This window comes from Crinia signifera, chromosome 5 (assembly GCF_055691185.1).
Source record: "Crinia signifera chromosome 5, ASM5569118v1, whole genome shotgun sequence".
Taxonomy (NCBI): Eukaryota; Metazoa; Chordata; class Amphibia; order Anura; family Myobatrachidae; genus Crinia; species Crinia signifera.
Window position 1 is genome coordinate 72835576 of NC_139221.1, and position 18792 is coordinate 72854367.

Here is an 18792-nt window from a genome sequence, read left to right on the forward strand (position 1 = left end):
TCCCTGCGGTGTTCGCCGCAGGGGTTAAGAATCACCGACAGGGGCAGCGAGCCCCTGCGGTATTGAATACGGTGACAGCGAGGGCTGGCAGCGAAGGCTCCAGTCCTCCGGAACACGGCAACTGTGCAGCGAATTCTAATTATGATTCGCTGCACATGGCGAGTATGTCTTTGAATACTGCCCAGTGAGTTTACAGGAATTAAGCGACAAGGTGCAATGGAATCAAGGATAATGTTGGCAACAAGCATGAAGGAGGCCCCTACCTGTGTGATCTTATATACAAAGAAGAGGGGTGAATAATTGGTGGGTGAACTGGGGAAAAGAGATGGATTGGGGTGGAGAGATTGGAGATAATCAGTAATAATGAAAGAAGTAATCAGAGTGGTGAAGAGATGGCATATAGAGGCATAACAGTTCAGGTGGGAAAGAGTGTACACAGAAATGAGATTGAAGTTGTAGGATGGGGTAGAGAGGAGTCAATGGTAACACCCAAGCAGCAGACATGGGAGATGTACAGGAGGGGTAATACAGTGAGTTCAGTTTTGGAAATGTGTAATTCGACACATAAAATACTGGAGCATGGACTGAAGGAGAAAGGTCAGGGGAGGACAGATAATGTGAGTGTCATCAGCACTGGAGACTAAAGTAGCTGATGAGCTTCTCCAAAGTGGAGCTGTTACTTGAGAAGAGAGGGAACCTACCCCTGGGGAACACTGACAGGCAGAAGAAAGGGATGGTGGTGGTGGTGGTGGTAGTATTTGTAGAGAAAAAAGAGATGGTCAGTGAGATAGGAGTGAGTCAAGTGTTGTAGGCACTCATTGAAACCTATTATAAGGGTTTCGATGGACTCTTATTTTAATATTATCAAATGAATTAAGTGTGTGAAGTGACATTTATTTATAATTTTTGCTATCAATGTGTATTTTAGTCATGATATACTGTAGTTATTCTGTATATTGTGCTATAGACTACTGGGGGTATATTTACCCATAGCATCCAATCCGAGTCTAGCTATTATCTTCTACAAGGTACTAGACAAATGATAAGTAGAATCTCATTGGTTGCTATGGACAATGTCTCCACTTATAACAACCCACACTATAGTAAATATACCCCCCTGACCTCCAGAGTGAGCAGATTTATACGAAAAAGATGTTGAGACAAAATATTTTTTAGCATTGTAAATGAGCCCATTTGCATGATTTATTAAACTTATATAAAAAGGTGACCTAACCTACCCTTCAAGCCCTCTAAACCTAATCTTTCTCTGCCTAACCCAAACTGTCCCCTCCCACAGCCACACATCCACCATAGCCTAACCCTTAACTTCCCCCATGGGACTAATCCTAACCCTAAGGTCAGTACTCACCTCCAGGATCCATTGGGATTTTTAAGGTCCATACACACTGGGCGACTATGCCCAGCGTGTATGGACAGCGATGATTGCGTTCATACACACTGAGCGGCTTTCCCCCTGCCTGATGCCAATAGCGGGGGGGGGGGGGGTATGGCTTTGCATAGCGCAGAGCTATGCAAAGCTGTCTTCAAAGCCACTCATCTGCTGGTATTAGCAGCAGATGAATGGCTTTTCCGGCGATGATGTGGAAGCGTACATCACCGCTCATCGCCGGGCCGTACACACTGGGCGGCTTTGAGCTGAAAGCCGCTGAAATGTGCTGTTTTCAGCGACTTTCAGCTCAAAGTCACCGTGTGTATGCGCCTTAACTGTCGGGATCCCACCTTTAGTCCTCCGCCTGTCGGTATTCCTTCTGAATTCCCCACTCCACGTAATAGTGATACATTTTCTAAAACTTTGTTTCTGTCTGGATCTGTAATTTATATTGACCTAACCAGAAAGATAAAGCAAAATGTTTCATAGGTTTCTTTTGACTATTTATGAGTAATGTAAATGCTTTACTTACATGGCTGAAGATGAGCAACATTGTAAAAAGTATAATGCAGACATTTCACCTCCTGCACCTGGCTGCAATGTTACACATGTTACCATAAGTGTTCCTAGTCTTACATTGTAGTAGTAATGTAGCGCACAATATCATTCCATAGACCAGCCCTGCTGAAGTGCAGCTTAAAGGATGTCTCACTGGGACTTCACACCTAGGAGAAAAATGCCTCAAGCCTCAAGCTAAATTCACAATGATCGTGCTTATCTCAATGCTGGCCATGCATTATTTATCATCACAGCTGATATAGCAGCATGTATGGCATAGAAACGACACCAATGCCTGATTATGAGCCTCCATACATTAGTCCGACTTGTCTGAAGGTGGGGGGTTCGCCGAGACCCGGGCAGGAGAACACGGAGAAAACACCCCCCCTCCCCCTGCAGCTGCCCGGGAGAGCCGAGCAGGAGGAACCAGTAGCCGAGCTGCAAAAAAAAAAAACATACAAATGAATAGGCAGCCACTGATTGGCTGAGAGCTCGCAGCCAATCAGTGGCTGCCCATTCATCTATGTTTTATTTGTTTTGTTTTTAATTCACCTGCTGCCTGGCTCTCCCCACCCACCTCTCTGCATCCCCCACCCAGCTCCTTGCTGCACATAAGATTTTACGGTAATGAAATTTGACTAAGATAAGGGGGTAGGTTTACTAAAGCTTTTAAAACAGACAAGTGGTGATGTTGCCCATAGCAACCACTCAAATTCTTGCTTTTGTCTATAATGTTCTAGAATAATGATAGGTAGAAACTAATTTGTTGCTATGGGCAACATCTCCACTTCAATCCACACTTTATTAAAAGTGCCCCTCAGTGTTAAAAAAGGTCAAATCTACAATTAAGATAACCTCATACACTAGACTTTTATAACATCAAATGAAAGCCTTATGCTTGCATGGATTCATTTCATGGCATTAATTGCAAATTGAAAGAGGTTTTACTAAAATATATCACCAGATTATAGCGTTTTAAGATGCAGACATGGACAGATTTGTTGGTACCCTTCCAAAATAAACAAAAACCTGTGTTTTTCACTGAAACAACGTGAAAGTGACAAAAGGAAGTGCCATCCGTCATTGTTTATTCTATATTTAATAGAAATCAGACATTGTATCATATTTTTTGATTAACCTGATTATTTTAAATAAACTCCAGCATACTTACCTACTTTTGAAAACTAGATTCAGGGAGATTATAGTTGGAAATAGAAGTTTGCACAGTGCCCCATTGTTTCATGCTCCACCCAAAGGGCGTATCTAGTTCCATATATGGAGATATTGTGAAAAGAGATTGTGAATGTGGCACCTAGAAGCGTGGGTGTGTACTACTACATCTTAGAGGAATCTTTGTAAATGACTTATATGCAAATGTAGATGAGCCCCAAAGCAGTTAGTAAAGGCCCCCATACACTAGGGCGACTTGTCCTTAGGACAAGTCGCCCCCGACTTCCCCCTGAGCTTCCCCGGCTGCTCCCCGGGGGAGCTTGATTAGATTGGCACTTGATGTGCCATTTTTTACATGTGATAAATCGTCTCGATTTATCACATGTAAAAAACCCGGGGAGCAGGGGGGGGGCGCTAAGAGGTGGGAGCTGGTAGGAGCAGGGGGGCTGGGGACGCTGCGGGGGACACGTCTGTGTCCCCCGCTGCTGGGGACGCTGCGGGGGACATCGTCTGAGCGGCGAGAAGGTAGAGGGAGCAGGGGGGGCTGGAGACGCTGCGGGGGACACAGGCTGCATAGAGCCGGGCAGGGGAAGCCGGCCGGGAGCTGTCAGTAATGAATAAAAAAAAAAAGCCCATACAATGAATGGGCAGCCTGTGATTGGCTGCTGAGCGCTCTCTCAGCCAATTGCTGACTGGCTGAGAGAGCGCTCAGCCAATCACAGGCTGCCCATTCATTGTATGGGCTTTTTTTTTTTATTCATTACTGACAGCTCCCGGCCGGCTTCCCCTGCCCGGCTCTATGCAGCCTGTGTCCCCCGCAGCGTCTCCAGCCCCCCCTGCTCCCTCTACCTTCTCGCCGCTCAGACGATGTCCCCCGCAGCGTCCCCAGCCCCCCCTGCTCCCTCCACCGCCGCGCCGCCCCACTAGGTCCCAAGTCGGGTGGTCGGACGTGCAGCAGGTCCGACCACCCGACGCAGATCCGATGCGCACGGGACCGCGCATCGGATCTGAGGGGACATCAAAACTAGCCGATTTTGGTCCGATTTTGGCCAGATCCGACTGATCTGGCTGAAATCTGACCAAAATCGGCTAGTGTATGGGGGCCTTAAGAGCTACTATACTTGGTAAAGTGCTGGGAAATGGTGCTGATGATTCAATGTAAATGAATCTCTCTCTCATTCCATTTTTCCCCCAAAAAATGTAACAGTGTAATGTGGGCTAGGTGACATGAGGGAGATTGCTATACTAATGAGGGAGAGAGGGAGATTGCTGTTATTTCAGGGAGTCTCCTGCAGAATGCAGGAGGGTAGGCAATTAAAAACTACAGAAATAATGTCGGACAAAATGATGGTTCCTTAATTTAATATTTGGTTGTACGGTCTTTAGAAGCAATCACGGCAACCTTGTGATTTCGGTAGCTCTCAGTGGGACCTCTGCGCCTCTCAACAGGTAATTTGGCAAATATTTCCTGAGCAACTCCCTTAATGCGGGGAGGTCATTGTAACGGGGAGGGGGCACCAGCAGCAGCTGTATGGCACCACAGGGGATCCCCAGCACCCAATTATGAAGTACCTAAATGAATAAGCAAAACAGTGACTAAAGGTGCCCACACACTAGAAAGATCTGTGATCGTAAGATGTGCGCATAAATTAACCTTAAAATCTTTTTTCCATCCTGGACAAAAGATTTCAGGCAAGCACACATCTTTACCAAAGATTTCTCTTAAGATCCCGTGTGCATTCCTATGGATCTTTTGTTAAATCTTCTGATCTTTTGTGCAGCACGTAAGATCAGAAGATTCAGCTAAAGATCCACGGGAAATCGGCCAATCGGCCCAACAATCGTTCTAGTGTGTGGGCACCTTTACAGTTGAATACAGTAGAGGAATGAGTATTATGTAGGGTACACACCACGATGACCCGCTCACGATGCACATCGTGAGCGGGTCGTCAGTGTCTCGTCCGACCCGCTCACGGTGACGCAGGGGGGCACGACCCACTCACGATGTGCACCGTGAGCGGGTCCGATCCGATGGCGACCCGCACCCAGCTGTATGGTCGTCATTCAGATCCTACCTGCAGCAGGTAGGATCTGAATAACGACCGACTCGCGGGACCGCGCATCGGATCGGTATCGGTCCACACCAGGACAGAAAAGGGCCCAATCACCACACAATCTACATCCAATTGGTCGGAATTGGATCTAGATTGAGGGGATCGGGCCCTAGTCATCCTGGTGTGTACCCAGCATTAGTGTGGCAGAGAACCGCAGGATCGGACCTGCTTGTGAGATCTTACATTCTAAAAAGGAGGGGCAGACAGACTGGGTAATACAGAAGGGGTAGACAGCATGGACCATAGAGTTAAGGATAGATTTGGTTTGGTTTGGTAAACAAGTGGGTCTTGAGAACTCATTTGAAGTTTTATAGAGAGGTGGAGAGTCTCAAGGAGAGAGGTAGAGAATTCCAGGGGTGGGGAACAGCATGTGAATAGTCTTGAAGGTAGGAGTGGGAGGAAGTAATTAGTAAGCAGGAGAGGCTGCGTGCATGGTTATGGTATTTTAGATCTACAATGTCTTCAGTCATAAGGTCGACCACTATAGGTCAACAGTCAAAAGGTTGACAGTCAAAATGTCGACAGGATCAATAGGTCAACATGAAAAGGGTCAACATTAAAAGGGTTGACATGAAACATGGTACGCTTGGCACACTATTATATTCACCCTCCACACGATAGTGGATGGTAGGGCATGAATTTCCGTCTGTCGGCACATGTTGGCTCATTTTTTTTTTAAACTCATGTCAACATTTTTCATGTCAACATTTTAACCATGTCGACCTTTTGACCCTGTCGACCTTTTGAATGTCAAACTTTTGACCCTGTCGACTATTTGACTGTCGACCAATAGTGGTCGACCTTATGACTATCGACCTAGAGCAGTGGTTCCCAAACTTTTATGAATCACGGCACCCTAGAGTGTCAGAGTATTTTTCAGGGCACCGCTAGGCCAAAAGTTTGTTACCAAGAATAAAAAATAATAATTAAATTAAATAAGTTGTGCTTAAATGTTATCTTTAGGTCCAGTTATGTGGTGAGGAACATGATTCACTTCTGTTTATCCACATATTTTATAATTGGAAGCCACAAGCACTGATTTTGCCCATTACATTGACCATAAACAATTTTCATTGGTTCTGGACCACCAACCTGAGGCACCCCTGCAAGTGCTCTGAGGCACCCCAGGGAGCCTAGGCGCCCAGTTTGGGAACCACTGACCTAGAGTCAATCTATCATGAGTTCCGGATACTGCATGCAATAGCAGAGCGAAGAGGACGGGCAGGAGTGTAAAGAGAGATGAGGTCAGAGATGTAAATTGGTGAGGAGTAAATAAAAGCTTTGTATAAGTAACTAAGTAGAGGAAAAACAGAATTTTGATACAAAATGATAATTTTCTCCAAATAAACTAGTTGGGTGGCATGTTTTAAAAAAAAAAAAATTTTTATATATAAATAGGATCTATTTTATTCAAATCACACTGTATACTCAAAAATACTCGTAAGACATTTTAATTTCACCATCATTTAAAAAGTGGAACCTTTTACCAGAGCAGGTATGATCAGTGTGTACGTCAGATGAGGTACATTGGAGACAAGCACAAAAACAGAAAACAATTGAAAGGGCTCCAAGCTCAAGGCACAACTACCATGTTAAAACTATTTGCTTGATATATAGCATCTATTTTCTTGCTGTACAAAACAAAACCTTCTGTATGTCTATGTAGAGATTGAGCGGAAAAACTTAAGAGTATTACTACATGGCTTTTATTTATCAAGTGGTGAGAAAACTCTGCAGGCAGGCAAAACGCCTCAATTTCTCAGTTATCTTGTCGTCTTACTATTAAAACTAAGAGATGTTTCCAGAGGAAGTCCCGGAACTGGTTTATGGTAAATTCCAGCAGTGTGGAGATGTTGTTATGCTTGTCACACAGTCTGGTTACATTGGATTTATTAGGTGTTTTTCACACAGCAAATATCCCAATAGCCTATTTAACAAGAATCTGCTACTGTTGTTTGCCAATAGTAGTACCTGAAATTTTAAAGCCTGATTCAGACCTGTCCGCAGCCTAGTGAATAGGTAAATGCTGGCCGCCGGCCAAACGTACGTCCGCCAGCCGCCACAAATACTCTCGCTAGCATGCAAGGGGATATGCACAGAAACACGTCCCCTCACATGCGGCCGCCCGGCAGAGAAAGTCAATACAGGTACTTAATTTTTCCGATGGCCGCTACAGTCCGAATTCGGGGAGGGCGCTGACGTCACGTGATGTCAGCCACCTGCCCCATTCAGGCATCAACACACTAGCATTCCCAGGGGAACGCCTAGCGTTTTTATGGGGTACCCTCATAAAATGTTGGTGGTTCCCCTGCTGCCCGCCACCGGCCCTCCACTTACTGTGGGAACGCCCCAGCAAGTGTGATAATCACCCAAGGTGTTCGCACAGGGGGTTTGCACATGTGCATAAATATTCACATGCGCAGACTCCCCCACCATCGAAAATGGGTCTGAATCGTGTTGGAAATATAAGAGTAGACTGGCGCGAAGTATGTTGGTGGCAATACTGTATATAATTTGCTGACATTCTGATAGAGTGTCTGATGCAGTGAGAGTCACAGAGTACAGCTCCAGAGAGTCCCACAGTACAGCCCTAGAGAGAGAAGCCATGGGGAAGTACCTAGAGATGTAACAAGCTCTGGAACAGAGTTTCCCAAACTCGGTTCCCCAACACTACATGCTTTTCAGAACACAGAATCACAAGTGAAATAATTCATTCCTCATGTGGATCTTTTAAAATGTGTCATTGAGTAAAGAGTACACCTGTGCGCCTACAAGGTAACCTGGAAAACATGAACTGTTGCTGGTTCTTGATGACCAAGTTTGGGAACCACTGCTCTGGTATATATTTCATTTAATTATAGTGTACTGTTTCAATACTGATCAATACACACTTGCCGACTTCTTCAAACTCCTCCCTGGGAGAAGCCCAGAGAGGAGTGAGAGGGGGGTGGGATGAGACTGCGTTTTGGGGGCGGGGCGAGGCTGCAGTCACTAAGCTCCGCCCCCATGACTGACAGCTGCAACAATTTGCTGGTCTGTGGATGGTGGGACAGGCTAAAATGACGCAAATCGTGACATTTTAGCCCCGCCCCCTCCCCGCTGACTCGCAAAATTTGGGGGTTTATACCGCGGGTAAGGGGGGAACCGGGGCTGTGGGGAAAATGTGGGAGACTTGCGCCCCCTTCCTGGGGGGCCGGAAGGGGGACCCGATTTGCGGGACCCTCTCGGCCATTCCAGGAGGGTAGTTAAGTATGGATCAATATGATGCAGCTGCTTAATTAACAGTGATGCAAGTTAACAGGTAAGAGGAGGTAAATAATTGTGGATATTTGTAATACAAAACTAGAATGTCCACTCAAGCATATGATGTGTGTCTGCTGGGTGTAAAGGAGATGGAGAAAGCAAATCTAGTTTTCAGTTAGTTACGTCTGCTTTAACAAACTGTGGGCCAGAAGTATTATGCCTTAACAAGAGATAAATGCAAGTGTGATAAGTAGAGATAAACGTCCAACCAATCACCTGCCAACTGCCATGTTACAGGCTGTGTTTGAAAAAGTCAGTAAGGAGCTGATTGGCTGGATGTTTATCTCTCCTTATCATACTTGAATTTATCTCTTGTTAAGCTGCCCATACACGCTGCGATCCCGGCGTGCTTTCTGGGCTACAATAGCATCTATCACATCGCATTGCATGCCTTGTGCATGCAATGCGATGTGATGAAAAGCAAGTACAAAAGGTATGTGCAGCACATACCCTTTGTACTGTGCGATGAGGTGCCGCGGGAGCGCGCACCTCAAAGCACACATCGCACCGCCAGGAATCGCAACGTGTATGGGCGGCATTAAGGCTTAATACATTTGCCCCACTGTGTTCCTTATATTGTGCAACTTTCACATGATAAGGTAGTGGGAATCACAGAAGACCTCAAAAATGTTTCCCCATCTTGAGGCTGATTCAGAGTTGGATGCAAGATGGCCATACAACCACATCACTGCTTGGCTGCCGTGGTGTAAGCTATGAATTAAAACTAGCTTACATAAATTCTAAATTCCTTGGCCCCAATATCTCCACTACATGTGTAATAGTTACATACAGTACTTAAGAACAACCACTCCCCTCTCTTCAATGTCTCTGGCCAACAAACGAGTGCCAGATTCTCTAAGCTTCAAAAGTGATAAAATGGAGAGTGATAAACAGCCAGCCAATCAGCCCCTGTCTGACATTTTTCAAACACAGTCTGTGACTTCGCAGGTAGGAGCTGATTGGCTGGTTGTTTATCACTCTCCATTTTATCACTTTTGAAGCTTAGAGAATCTAGCACACAGTCCCTTAAAGCTGAATAAATTATTTTAATTGAAAAATATCAGGGATTGTTGCCACAGACCACATACTCACATTCGTCCAATCATATATAATGAATATTACATGTGATGTCATGACAGCTAAGAAAAGATATTTTTCTACTTTGACATACACTTTACAAACATCCCCTTTGCAGGACATATGGTTTAATTTATTTTCTTCTCAGATCCTCTATGAGTTTGTACAGCATGTAAATTAATTAAGTAACATTTGTTGTTTTTCTAAAATAGCACTCAGTTTACCCTTAAAAATAAATCACTGGGGTAAGGGGGGACGGGGAACTGTTTTACATTGCTCAGAGAATACCTATTAATGTGTTTCTCTGTCAAGGCCTAATACATTTAATATAGTAGGATCAATTTAATAGAGCTGCAGATACACTATCTGGCACAAAAGTAACATAATCCATGTGCTTAGACCATATTTGCAAACTTTTACTGAGTTGGAGTGGGGCATGATTGCCATCATAACCCTTTTCTTACAGCGCAGTGATATCATTTGTAATTATTATCATCATGTAGTGCGAGGTGATCCTAACATGACATATCATCAGGCTCTGCCCAAAAGTACGTGTTAATGCCAATTGCATCATCACATGCCTATTAACTGCACATCAAGAGGAAAGGATCTGGGAATGTCCTAGGAAGTGACAGTTCAGAGGTGGGGCTGTAATTCAGTCTACATTTTAAATAGGTGAGCCACTGCCACCCCAAATGCTGCCAACATTGATGGCAAGGACTCACTGGCAGTTGGTGTGGCTCCACTATTTGCATTTTGCACTGCACTGCAGTCCCACGTCTGGAGATGCCACTTCTGAGAAAGTAGGCTAGTATTAGTTAGACTATATGTAAGTATACAAGGCAGGAAGTACTACCCATTCGCAGTGTGGTAAATCGCACCACAAAATCAAATTGCATACAAGCATTTGCAGATCTGACACACCTCTTACGGGAGCCTTGTGCGGGAAATGGGCGGCAGCTGCCCCCCCCCCCCGCGCGCGCACCCGCGTCATCATTGAATTTTGCACATGGAGCAATGGGCAAATCCCCCGGCACACAGCCCCATGCCCCCTGCCCGGACTTCTGTGTGCGAGCGCTGTGGTAATTTGCACACAGCAGCTGCACAAGCGCATAAATAACTATGTGCAGCACAGTCGCCAAACATCGGTCCCCTGTGCGAATGCGCAGGGGACCGATTCAATCAGAATAACCCCCATAATCTCTTAACTGTATAGCCTGTTGACAGAGGTACGTATTATATTTTTGGCCCACATGTAGTAATGGCATACAGTACTTTCCAACTGTCCCAATTTAGCGCTGAAATGCAGTGTACATTTTGTTAAGTGTTCTTCACTCATTATGCTCTAAGTGCACATGCTTTGTGTCTTAAATATTAAAGATGTAATTATATTGGAAAAAATGTTACTTTTATGAAGTGCATCATTTATTTCTGGTTTTCTTAGTTTTTTAAGCTGCTATTGATATTTATATACATTTGTCCTGTTATTACCATGGCAACCAGAGTCATATGACGTGATGCGGTGACAAGAGAGGCCTTGGAACAACCCTTTGCTTTTCATGCTTGTTCATTGCAAAATTCACTCCAGTCTCCCGACTTACTGCTTAGGTTACCCGTCCCTCATGAACATGCTTGAGAGCAGAAACACAAATGTGTTTCAACTGAAAAGCTTTAAATTGCAGAGGCAGCCAAATCTCTATCCCACACAAGAGCAGTTTTGCAAAAGGCAGACTTTTACAGCTGTGTAAAAGCAGCGAAATTTACTAGTTCTAAAGTTTGTCTTAAAATTATCAGGCTTGCCAGGCTTCTGTTACCTCACAGTTTTATGCCAGGCTTCTGTTACCTCACAGTTTTATCCCAGGCTTCTTTAACCTCACAATTTTATGCCAGGCTTCTGTTACCTCAGAGTTTTATGCCAGGCTTCTGTTACCTCACAGTTTTATGCCAGGCTTCTGTTACCTCACAGTTTTATCCCAGGCTTCTTTTACCTCACAGTTTTATGCCAGGCTTCTTTTACCTCACAATTTTATCCCAGGCTTCTTTTACCTCACAGTTTTATTCCAGGCTTCTTTTACATCACAGTTTTATGCCAGGCTTCTGTTACCTCACAGTTTTATGCCAGGATTCTTTTACCTCACAGTTTTATGTCAGGCTTCTTTTACCTCACAGTTTTATGCCAGGCTTCTTTTACCTCACAGTTTTATGCCAGGCTTCTGTTACCTCACAGTTTTATGCCAGGCTTCTTTTACCTCACAGTTTTATGCCAGGCTTCTGTTACCTCACAGTTTTATGCCAGACTTCTGTTACCTCACAGTATTATGCCAGGCTTCTTTTACCTCACAGTTTTATGCCAGGCTTCTTTTACCTCACAGTTTTATGCCAGGCTTCTTTTACCTCACAGTTTTATGCCAGGCTTCTTTTACCTCACAGTTTTATGCCAGGCTTCTTTTACTATATGCCTGCATACCTTTTGTATCTGGGATGGGACTGATGCTAGTACACACTTATGATGATGATGATAACTTGTATTAGACTAAACCTGAATGCTGCAGTGTGGAGCTATTGGAAATTGTGTGACACCATCCGAAAGATTGGCACCAAAATAGCATAGCATCTCCGCTTTTTTGGTGTAATCCCCGCAAATGGTGTCTTCAAACAGCAGGGATGTGCAGAGAGGCCCCTAGCATGTTAAGAACAGAGGGATGACAAACAACCACGCCCCCAAAATTTCAAACACCAGAGGGCGTGGCTTCACAGGCACAAGGCCATGCCCCTTTACATGCCCAAATCTGCACCTGACCTGTTTCTGCAAAATACACTATTTTCCCAGCACAATCTTTGGTTAATGCATGCCCATATTTGCCCTTATTCTAGCTGACGTTGTTGACGTCTGACTTAGAGTTTTTATGAGAGTATATTCCAAAAGCTGGGAGTCTCCCTTTTCTGTCGACACTAGCGGCATGTCTCTATAATGCCCAGAACCAGAGATATCAGCCTTCCAGAAGCCGGTCCCTGCTCCAGCTCCAAACGTCTGTGTACAGTTTTATATTTTTGCCAATGGATTGCTCTGGCTCCTGATCTCTGATCCCCAAGTTCCCAGCACCTCCTGAAAGTCGGGACTCTAGGTTTTTATACTATTGAAGGCTAAAGGTGCCCATACACGTTACAATTATTGTATACAATATTGTATACAATATCGCATCTCATCAATATCGGTTTTGCGATGAGATGCAGCACATACTTTTTGTACTAGATCTCATCTCATCTGATCTCATCGCAAAACCGATATCCGATGAGATGCGATATTGTATACAATATTGTATACAATAATTGTAACGTGTTTGGGCACCTTAAGAAAGCTATTTCCAGATAATGGCAATATCTGCAGTAAAGCAAGCTGCCCTTCCACTGGAAAATTATGAATATTAAGCTCACTCCATTATCCAACCCTCCCCTGCGTATAAAACACCCCCTACCTCCCTGAAAGTCATTTACAAGAGACCCTTCATTCAGCTCAGCGCCCCCTTCCACATGTTAGTGTTCTCCCTCCCACCACCTGTGCAGTAAACGAGTAATTAGCAGAAGTAACTGCTCCAGGTCCTACCCGTGGGACATCAAAGCTGCTGCTGTTAGCACCCCCCACCCCTAGGAGGGGAGAATGGGTAAGGGCCCCAGTGCATTGCTTTGCCCAGGGGCCCACACTGCTGTTAAGACGGCCCTGTCCAAAACAAGGAATCAACTTATACTATTAATACTAAAATACCTTGTGTGCCCTCAGTAGAAAGATTGTAATAAAGTGACTTTGGGGGGGATGCTCTAACATCCGCGCCCCCTTACTGCCGCACATCACCGGCTACCGCACACCTAATTATCGCATATGCTCTAACATATGCGATAATTATGGCAAAGGACAGCTCTTGCGTTAAGCTCTGCGGACAGCTCTGCTCTTGCGCCGTGCGGGTTTTGCTGCATATCAAAATGCGGTAAAAACCCTGATAACAGGGTTTTTACCACATTCCTGCTTTAGAGAATCTCCCCCTCAATGTGTAGTCTTTCGAGTAATCTAAGGGGATTCTTCTGAAACTGTCACTTTTATTCTCCGTCCACAAATGATTGTTATAAAGTGGTAATAATAACAAATGTGGACCCTAGCTGCGCAAACATATTCACTAAATGACCACAGAGTCTTAAGCCTTGGTGCTTGAAGGCATATCGAGAATCACAAAATGGTTAAAAGAAATTCCTGCACTCGGTGGGTGGGTAGTCACACGGTTATGTAGTTGCCCCTTAGGGAAGATAGAAGAAAAAAATGAAGCAGAAGGATGGAGAATTAGAGTGACTTTAGCACAGATGAGCAGGTTTCTGCCGCTGGATCAGTGGAAAACACTGGCAGGGCCGCACTCTAGGGAGGCTCCTAGCTACATCACACATTCACCAGTCAGTGTTCTAGCCACTAGTGCACAGGGGGAGAGCCAGTAACGGGGATGATGAAAACCATAATGTAGGAAGCTATAATGTATAATGAGAAAGAACGTGCAGAGATGTATATTCTGTCCGATCAGCTAATTACTCTAGAATCACATGTATGATCTGAGTGTCATCAGAGCTTTGTCTCCTGTCTCCGAATATAACCTTTATCATTTTTCAAGGTTCTGTAGGTGTAAAACGACTTATAATAACGATCTGACTAATATGATTTTTGATGTGTAACTTTAATGTCTAACCTTATCACAACTGCAGGGCATTTCATGAGTGCTCAGCTGTAAAGAGCAATGATTTATAGGGGGAAAAGGAGAAAAAATGCAATTCTGAAAGGAACTTTAAACAAATGGCATATGAGGAGCTTATTTTTCCTTTTACTGAAAGAGCTATACAGTACAGTGTTTTATGAGCACTTTCTTACCTGAAACTAATTGTGATACGATTATTGGCAGATGCGAGACCCAATAGAACAGATTACAGCTGGGCAGCAGCATGCTTGAGATATGACAAGGTTCATTTTTCTTCTTTTGTGTTTCGGGTGAAGAATTCGATCCAACAAGAGGATGCTGTTATTAGTCGGAGGACTGCCCCCCGGACCAGACAGACTGCCCAGCAACTTGGTCCAGTACTATGATGACGAAAAGAAGACGTGGAAAATACTCACAAGTAAGTCAAGTGTTACTCAGCCCATTTCCAGTTATATCTGTTTATTACATACCATGTTCTTCATGATATCCTGGCATTAATGTGGTTTTATGTGTCATATTAATGCATTATATGTGTCCTTATTGTTGCTGCTAACACCTTTTTGGTGCATTCTTTCCTTGAAGTTGTGTCTCATTGCCATCTCTATGCACAAAAGCAGACTATGCTGATTATGTTGCCATAGTCTGCCCCATCACTTGCCCCAGCAGCATCTTTCCAAATGTATCACTCAAAAGATGGAGACACTGGCAAAAGTTAGTGGGGGTGTGCAGTGCGGGGAGTCACACACCCTGTACCCACTGTAGATATACCAGTGCAAACCAATGTGTTTCAATCTTAAATCTAATACCAATCACTTTAAATAAATGTTTAAGTAATGGAAACTAGTAAAAAGTATGTGAAAACTAGAAAACACCAGAATAACAGATGACCGCGAGTAGATAGCCGCTGCCAAGACAGAAAGAACACCCATCCCGTGTAAATTTGCGAGAGAATTGCAAATAGATCACTATTCGCTATCTACTCACAAATTCATAAGCAATTCAGGAACCATCAGATGATTTTTAGAGTCCTGGCGACTATACGCAGCGTGTATGGACAGTGATGATCGCTTTAATCGCTGGGGGGAAAGCCGCTCAGTACATACACTGAGCGGCTTTCCCCATGCCCGGCGCCGTCAGCAGGTAGAGGACGGCTTTGCATAGCGCACCCTTCCACAACTATGCGACTGATACCGGCACTGATGTCACAGACCCTCCTTTAAAACGCTTGGGCACTTCTGCCTTTTTTCAGACACTCTCAGAAAACATCAGGTTTCCACCCCCAAACGCTGACTTCCTGTAAGTCAACCTCTGGACACATTGGGGGGAAATTTACTAAGATGAGTATTCTACTTCACATGTGATGTTGCTATGGGCAACCAATCAGATTCTACTTCTTATTTATTTAGCATCCTCTAGAAGATAGTAAACAGGATCTGATTGGTTGCCCTTAGCAACATCACATGTGAAGTAGAATACACATCTTAGTAAATTTCCCCCATTATGTTTACCACCCATATGCACTTTCTGTCGCTATATGGATTTGCGCATGCAAAGTTGTTCGATAATTGCTCAGTTTGTGAATTCACTGATCTGCGATCAACTTTGAATCTGGTCCTGTTTTCAGATATTTTTAGAGATGTGAAGAACACATGACACATACTGTAAGGTAGCAGAGTTGTAGATGGTTGTGGAGAAAGTGTGTGGGGACTGGAAGTCAGAGGTAGTATAAGTCTAAATTGAGCTACTAGACATTAATATTTCTGTACTGCTGTTATTGGAAATTGAAGGCATAAATTATGTAAGAAACTAAGGGGGGTATTCAATCTAGGATCACGGCTGTCGATCCCTGCCGACAGCCGTGATCCTGGCCCGTTTGCGGTCAGCCCGACAGCTGAACGACGCCGATCGGCAAAAAGGGGGCGTGGTGCGAAAACAGCCGTGGATTGTCGATCTGCGGCCGGGATCACGACAATCCACGGCCGTTATCGGCAGAACGGGCCCGAAAGCTTCTAAAGTCGGGCCCGTTCTGCCGTGATCCCGCTTCAATGCTGTCGCTAAAGACAGCATTAAATAGGGAGCCGCCGCTATTTCCCCCCGTCGGAAATAGCGGCGGCATATTGAATACCCCCTAAATCATGAAAAATACTGACAGGGGAAGAGTCTATATTGCCAGGGCAAGCCAGGTCACACCATTGATACTTTTGGATGCCAGGGCACAGCCAGGGTGACTACGTAAAGTATGATAAAAAGAACTCACATTGGGGTATATTTATTAATTACTGAGTTATAAACTGATAATTAGAATTTTGTCTCGTAGCAATAAGAAATTAAAGATCACCAGGATGTAACATTGTACACACAGTGGGACAGGAACTTGGATAGGAGCCTGTGATGTGTAAAGTAAAGATGATCCCTAATGGGAGTATGTTAGTATGGATTAGATTATAGTAAAAGTAGAGATGTTTCCTTCCATGGCCTTGCTACTTTTAGCAGCGCACTGTAGCAGGATCACAATGCAAGTGCATTGCGGTATGCCACAAGTGTTTGCATTGGAGCCGGTCCCATTGAAGTGAATGGATCACATTCAAGTCTATGGCATAGTGGGAACATGGGTTCACATGCGCCCGCTATGCCGAGCTGTGCTTGCTGCGATGAGTACACATTGCAGCAAGAGTATAAAAGGAAAAAGGAGACTTCTGTAAATGAAGAAGAAGCACATGAAGAGGGTTTGTAAGAAGTTACATTCTAAAGGAGAGAGGCAGATAAACAGGTGACACAGATAACATAGACAGTGAGAAAGGATAAGAGCTAGGTGGCTATGATAAATAAGTGATTCTTGAGAGCGTATTCAAGTTTTGTAGAATGGTGGAGAGTCTGATAGGCAGAGGGAAAGAGGTTGGGAGAAGAAAACCTGGAGACAGGAGTTAGGAGAAGAAAGCCTCAGTTGGCAGGAAAGGTGTTGTGCTTGTGTGGAGTGGGGTAGGATTGTAAAGGGAGCTAAGGTTGGCGATGTAAATGGGAGAAGAGTGGGTGAGGTCATTTTGAGAGAAGATGCTTGAATTGGGTTCTGAAGAGGAAGCGGAGCTAGTGTAGGGCTTGTAGGAGAACATATTTGAGGAGGAAGATGAGCCTTAAAGCAGTATTAAGGATATAGTAGAGTAGAGAGAGATGGGAGCCATAGAGACCAAATAGGACGAGATTACAGTTGTCCAATCTGGAGATGACCAGTAAGTGGATGAGGGTTTTAGTTGCCTCCAGAGCAGTGGTTCTCAACCTCCAAGAGTGCACATTTTCCAGGTCTCCTCACAGACTCGTAGGTGACATAATTAGCTCCACCTGTGATCTTTTAAAATGTGTCAGTGAATGATGATTGCACCTGTGCACCTGCCTGGTGACCTGGAAAATGTGTACTGTTGGGGGTCCTTGAGGACCGAGGTTGAGAACCACTGCTCCAGAGGGAGAAAGGGCCTGAGCCTAAAAATATTTCTGAGATAGAAATGCTAGGAATGCAACTGACTATGTGGTTTGAAGGAGAGGAGGAATTAAGGATAACACCAAGACTTGTGGACTTACAGAAATGGTTGTGCTGTCAAAAGGACAAAACCTTGGAGGACACCTATAGTTAGTGTGGGGGGGGGGGGCAGTATAATTCTAAGAATAGATGGACAAAGAGCTTTCAGTGAAGTATGAGTAAAGCCAGAAGAGGGCAATATCATGCATATGACAGGAGCTGATTGGCTGAAGTACCAATTATCATATGCAAGGAGCTTTATCATTCACAACGAGTTCTATCACTCATTGCAAAATGAGCTCCTGAGTGTTTTATTCAAGACCTGGCAACTTACTTACTGTATGTCTTATTTGCATTGAATAAAGTTTCCATTTCTATTGACTAATAACCTTAAGAAGATTACAATTGTGGCAACTTTTCTTTATGTCTCAGCCAATAAATTCATACTGACGAAAATATTTAGAAGTCAAAATGTATATTTACTGTGATTCAAAAATATTTTTACAAATAAAATGGTATACAAATTACGGGAAATATTCAGTTTTTTTTTTTTCTTGTAGACAGTTGATTGATCATCGTCCATCCATTTTATAAGGCTCCTTCACACCCTTAATACTCCTATTTGGTGTATACGGGCACCTGCATGGAGGAACTTTGCACTGTATCCCTTTAATATTCCTTAAATAAAATACATACAGTATAATTGGGATGAGAAAGATAACTACAGTATGTTTAAGCTCTGCCATAGAAACTCTTCAACTCCTGCTGACTATTCTCACAAACCCTTCCAGATCCCCAGGGGTCCATGTAATAGTCATGAGCAGTGCGATGAGGTAATGAACTATCATCGGAACGTCTTATGAACAAAAGACACTTGTTACCGGCCAAGGAATATCCAGATTTTCACTTAGCATACTAAGGGGCCCAAGGGGATTAATG

The 18792-nt window shown here is 44.1% G+C and overlaps 1 protein-coding gene across 4 annotated transcripts in view; it reads left to right on the forward strand.

Annotated features, from left to right (window-relative positions):
* The window catches only part of KLHL14 (kelch like family member 14), a 92306-nt gene that overhangs the window by 19427 nt on the left and 54087 nt on the right, over positions 1-18792 (forward strand). For all 4 annotated transcript variants that reach the window (XM_083187458.1, XM_083187457.1, XM_083187456.1 and 1 more), the window contains one exon: positions 14639-14760. In XM_083187458.1, coding sequence (XP_083043584.1) covers positions 14639-14760 — 122 coding nt within the window. The remainder of the gene's footprint in view (positions 1-14638; positions 14761-18792) is intronic.